The sequence below is a fragment of the Pseudophryne corroboree genome, chromosome 9, assembly GCF_028390025.1.
Source record: "Pseudophryne corroboree isolate aPseCor3 chromosome 9, aPseCor3.hap2, whole genome shotgun sequence".
NCBI lineage: Eukaryota > Metazoa > Chordata > Amphibia > Anura > Myobatrachidae > Pseudophryne > Pseudophryne corroboree.
The window spans coordinates 34,257,229-34,263,228 of NC_086452.1; the positions used below are offsets into that span (position 1 = coordinate 34,257,229).

Consider the following 6,000-nt stretch of genomic DNA (forward strand, 5'->3'; position numbering starts at 1 on the left):
CCTCCTCTCCTGTAGCCGTCGCGCCGCTGCTAGCGCTCTGAACGCTGTAGACTCTGGCACAGTGCCAGAATCTACAGTGCATGCGCAGGACTCCGAAAAATGGCCGCCGCGCCATTTTTCCGGAGTCCTGCGCATGCGCTGTAGATTCTGGCACTGTGCCAGAGTCTACAGCGTTCAGAGCACTAGCAGCGTTGGTGACGGCTAAGGGAGAGGAGGGGGCCCACACACAGTTGCCGGTGGACGCCGGAAAGGTAAGTATAGAAGAAATGGGGGCAGTGTGTGCTGGGTGGGCCCCCTCTGGACACAGGGGCCAGTGTGCACCGCACTCACCCATTACAGATACACCAGTGGTACTTGTACTAAATAGCCCTGACAGTATGCACTTGCTCTTACCTAGCACTGTCTAAGAGACATGTAGAATCCTTAAATGTCCCGTAAATGCACAGCGCTGATGATGCAAGCGGCTTTACAGAGGAGACAGAGCCCAGCAGTACCAAAGTCAGCGTAGCATGTGTGTAATGGCGCCCAAACGCTGACAGGGAGTGAGGGAGACAGAGAGATGATAGAGATGCAGCTACAGGGAGGGAACATTAGCAGTAAATGGCGCCTGGGGCTGGGGGTGGGGCTACAGGTCAGAGCCTTTTCCCCTCTGCTGGACTTCATCACCGGGTACTGCGGGCCTTAGCAAAATGGATTATGAGGTAATCCAACCTGTGCCCTTACCCTGGTGGTCTAGTGGGGTCCCTGTACGGCCACAGTGTCCACGCCAGCGCGCGCAGTCCATCTCCTAAAGACCGCGCCGGATCGCGATTTCCAGCGGGTCCCGCCTGGGGGACCCTCTTACCTCCTCCCTTGATGCAGCCACGCGATCCTGGAGAGCAGCGGCAAGTGTGTGTGCCCTAGTGGAAACCGGAGCCCTCCGCTGTAAGTACCTGGCAACCAGGGCGCGGGAGTATACAGCGCCGTCGGGGGAGGTGAGGGAGCCGCAGCATGAGATGTCAGTGTGACATATAGCACTGGTAAGTACCTGTGCTGCGACTCTTGAAGTCTTCTGTCTTCTGAAAAGTTCTTTTCATGGCTGCCAGCACAGCCCTCCCTGTTAGCTGCTTGCACTGCAGGCACCAACTTACAAACTGAGCTCCAGTGCCTGGAGGCGGGGATATAGAGGAGGTGTAGCAGTGCATCCTGGGAATAGTCAAAGCTTTTAGCCTGTTGATGCCTCGGATCATGTGCACTGCAGGTGGGGCAGATGTAACATGTGCAGAGAGAGTTAGATTTGGGCGGGTTATATTGTTTCCGTGCAGGGTAAATACTGGCTGCTTTATTTTTACACTGCAATTTAGATTTCAGTTTGAACACACCCCACCCAAATCTAACTCTCTCTGCACATGTTACATCTGCCCCCCCCCCCCCCCCCCCCCCCCTTCCCCTGCAGTGCAACATGGGTTTGTCCAGTTGCTTGTTTTTTTGGTTTGCAAAATGTGCGCTGCTCAAAAAAATAAAGGGAACACTAAAATAACACATCCTAGATCTGAATGAATGAAATATTCTTATTAAATACTTTGTTCTTTACATAGTTGAATGTGCTGACAACAAAATCACACAAAAATGATCAATGGAAATCAAATTTATTAACCCATGGAGGTCTGGATTTGGAGTCCCCCTCAAAATTAAAGTGGAAAAACACACTACAGCAGACTTGCCGACATTCTGGCTGCTCTCTGCGGGAGAGAGCAGCCAGGTCGGCTCAGCAAGGGGGCACGGGAGGGCTCTGACGTGGGGAGGAGGAGGTCCGGAGGTGGGACGGAGGCGGAGCAAGGGTGGGATGGGGGCGGGGTCACAATGACGCCCACTTTAAGCCACGCCCCCACTCTGTAATGTCGCGATCACCGGCATTACACTGCAGGGGGCGTGGCTATGATGATGCAATTCTGCAAGAATCGCGTCATCAACTGCCCGGACCGCCCACTTTACACACTAAGTGGGCGGACGGGCAGGGCTGGGACCCCTGATTCCAGGAGACTTGCTTGCTCTTCCGGGGGCCCGGGAGGGTCACCCGATTTTCGGGAGCCTCCCGGCCATTCCGGGAGAGTAGGCAAGTATGCACTACAGGCTGATCCAACTTTGATGTAATGTCCTTAAAACAAGTCAAAATGAGGCTCAGTAGTGTGTGTGGCCTCCACGTGCCTGTATGACCTCCCTACAACGCCTGGGCATGCTCCTGATGAGGTGGTGGATGGTCTCCTGAGGGATCTCCTCCCAGACCTGGACTAAAGCATCCGCTAGCTCCTGGACAGTCTGTGGTGCAACGTGGCGTTGGTGGGTGGAGCGAGACATGATGTCCCAGATGTGCTCAATTGGATTCAGGTCTGGGGAATGGGCAGGCCAGTTCAGGCTCCATAGTAGTCAGGCTACCTCTGGCGAGCACATGGAGGGCTGTGCGGCCCCCCAAAGAAATGCCACCCCACACCATCACTGACCCACTGCCAAACCGGTCATGCTGGAGGATGTTGCAGGCAGCAGAACGTTCTCCTTGGCGTCTCCAGACTCTGTCACGTCTGTCACATGTGCTCAGTGAGAACCTGCTTTCATCTGTGAAGAGCACAGGGCGCCAGTGGCGAATTTGCCAATCTTAGAGTTCTCTGGCAAATGCCAAACGTCCTGCACGGTGTTGGGCTGTAAGTACAACCCCCACCTGTGGGCGTGGGGGCCCTCATACCACCCTCATGGAGTCTGTTTCTGATCGTTTGAGTAGACACATGCACATTTGTGGCTTGCTGGAGGTCATTTTGCAGGGCTCTGGCAGTGCACCTCCTGTTCCTCCTTTCACAAAGGCAGAGGTAGCGATCCTGCTGCTGGGTTGTTGCCCTCCTACGGCCTCCTCCACGTCTCCTGATGTACTGGCCTGTCTCCTGGTAGCGCCTCCATGCTCTGGACACTACGCTGACAGACACATAAAACCTTCTTGCCACAGCTCGCATTGATGTCCCATCCTGGATGAGCTGCACTACCTGAGTCACTTGTGTGGGTTGTAGGGAGGTCATACAGGCACGTGGACATTACATCAATGTTGGATCAGCCTGTAGTGTGTTTTTCCACTTTAATTTTGAGTGTGACTCCAAATCCAGACCTCCATGGGTTAATAAATTTGATTTCCATTGATATTTTTTGTGTGATTTTGTTGTCAGCACATTCAACTATGTAAAGAACAAAGTATTTAATAAGAATATTTCATTTATTCAGATCTAGGATGTGTTATTTTAGTGTTCCCTTTATTTTTTTTGAGCAGTGTATATAAGCTCAGGATCAGCCCTTGATAAAGGTGATTCTGGTTCACTGAAACACTCGGCGGACAGCACAGACAGAGACGGTTCTATACCTTGTGGTGCCCAGGGCAGCAGTTTCCCTTGTCCCCCACCCGACTGGCAAAATAGGGTTAGTGTGCGGCAAAAGATAGGGGCGTGGCTTCATAGGGAAGGGGCATGGCCACAGAATAGTACCAATTCACATTACACCACACGGTAGTGTCCGTCAGTCACATTACACCACACCCTTAACACACATTGCACCAGGTAGACCCTTATACACATTGCACCAGGTAGACCCTTATACACATTGCACCTGGTAGATCCTTATACACATTGCACCAGGTAGCCCCTTACACACACTGTGACTGGTAGACCCTTATACACATTGCGCTTATTACGTGCCCACTATGCAATGCCCTCATTAGTAGTGCCCTCAGTAGTAATGCCCCCAGTGGTAATGCCTCTGTGTAGTATTGCCCGCGTAGTTATGCCTCCCGTAGATATACCCCCAGTAGATGTGCCCCCTGTAGATTTGCCCCCTAGTAGTGCCGCTTAAACACACATAAAAAAACAACAACAACACATAATACTCACCAGCCCCGCTCCTGCTTCCCTATCGCCGCTGCATCTCTGGCCGCCCACTTCTCAGATCTATGGGAGAGACGCCATAACGTCTCTCCCAAAGTCCTGGAAAGACACTTGAGGTCAATTAGGATCTCTAGCGTCTGATTGGTTCCGGCTGCAACGGGCGCCCACACTGCCCACGCCTGTGGGGTGACTGCGGCCGCGCCGGCAGGCCACAGCGCCCCAGGCACCCGCCCAGCTTGCCCGCGCCTAAAACGGCTCCTGAGCACGGATGGTGTAATGGTTAGCATTACTGCCTCACAGCACTGAGGTCATGGGTTTGATTCCCAACATGGTCCTAACTGTGTGGAGTTTGTATATTCTCCCCGTACTTGTGTGGGTTTCCTCCGGGTACTCCGGTTTCCTCCCACAATCCAAAAATATACTGGTAGGTTAACTAGCTCCCAACAAAAATTAACCCTAGCAAACTCCACTGGGGCAGGGACTGATGTGAATGGCCAAATATTCTCTGTACAGCGCTGCGGAATATGTGTGCGCTATATAGATAACTGGTAATAATTTCATATACTTTATTTCACATACTCAGTTGCTCACCTAATAAATATGGATTTAAAGACTTTTGGCATCTATGCTGGACCGGTGTGTGCTGGCTCCCTGGTGGGCCAGGGGTGACTGATACGTCCCGACAGGCTCACGTCTCTACACCAGACTTCTATAATACCAGCATAAGATCTAAGGATCTGTACTGTCATTGCGCAGTCGTTCCATAATCTGTGATTTCACACAACAGCGATCCGATCTGAAAATGGCCCTAAATGTGCACACAGTTATATTACCCCTTTATATGTGACCACACAGCATAGATACACTGCACACACATCAGACAGGGCTACACACATTACGCACAGGTATATTACACCTCTATATGTAACCACACAGGATAGATACATTGTACACACATTACACACAGGTATATTACATCTCTATATGTAACCACACAGCATAGATACACTGTACACACATCAGACAGGGCTACACACATTACACACAGGTATATTACACCTCTATATGTAACCACACAGCATAGATACACTGTACACACATCACACAGGGCTACACACATTACACACAGGTATATTACACCTCTATATGTAACCACACAGCATAGATACACTGTACACACAACAGACAGGGCTACACACATTACACACAGGTATATTACACCTCTACATGTAACCACACAGCATAGATACATTATACACACATCAGACAAGACTACACACATTACACACAGGTATATTACACCTCTATATGTAACCACACAGCATAGATACATTATACACACATCAGACAGGACTACACACATTACACACAGTTATATTACACCTCTATATGTAACCACACAGCATAGATACATTATACACACATCAGACAGGACTACACACATTACACACAGCAGCTATTGCACAGCAGAGACATTGCAGGGACAGTTTGCAGAACGTTACCTCCAGCAGCTGCAGGATCCAGGTCAGCGTTCTGTTGCCCCGGCAACCCAAGCCGCACAGGAGAGGGGCGGGGCATGGAGTGGAAGTTGGTAAAGTGAAACCAATATGGACCCAGGGGATTATGGGAAAGGTCCTCTCCACGATGGGTAACTAGACGCTACCATAAGGCGGATCAGCATCATGTCCCAGTCCCGGGCTCCCAGCGCTGCTGCCCGGCCCCGCAGGCAGAGGAAGCTCCCGGAGAGGTTCCTGGACGCCGCCGGCACCACTACTAACAGGAGGGGAGCGGAGAGTCCCTGCCCGGCCAGGGCACCCGGGAGCCGGGGAGCTGCACCCACAAGAAGCGCCTCCGCCGCAAAGGACAAGCGGGGAAGAAGTTGGACAAGCAGTAGACGGGAGGCTAAAGTGCTGCCGGGCATCAGGAGCACCCAGAGGCAGGAGGGGGTGAACCAGGGGTGGGAGCAGGGACCCACTCCCTCCCCCCCTCCAGGTAACCCTGCACCACGATGCAGCCACCCCACCCCCACTGTGCATGGGGCCAGCCAGGGAACAGCAGCCCCAGGGCAGGGGCACAGTCTGGCCGTGTATAGCAACTCCCCTGC

At 52.2% G+C, this 6,000-nt stretch overlaps 1 protein-coding gene across 3 annotated transcripts in view; it reads right to left on the reverse strand.

Annotated features, from left to right (window-relative positions):
* DYNLT5 (dynein light chain Tctex-type family member 5) overlaps window positions 1-5,536 on the reverse strand; it is a 47,806-nt gene extending 42,270 nt beyond the window's left edge. Inside the window, exon 1 of one of the 3 annotated variants that reach the window (XM_063939148.1) lies at window positions 5,399-5,536. Coding sequence is in view for 1 of the 3 variants with exons in the window: in XM_063939146.1 (XP_063795216.1) it covers window positions 5,399-5,474 (76 nt within the window). In the remaining 2 variants the exon portion in view is untranslated. Of the gene's footprint in view, window positions 1-4,487; window positions 4,643-5,398 lie in introns of those variants that run through there. The other 2 variants (XM_063939146.1, XM_063939147.1) reach the window with 2 other exon arrangements.
* Between the last annotated feature and the right edge of the window lie 464 nt (window positions 5,537-6,000).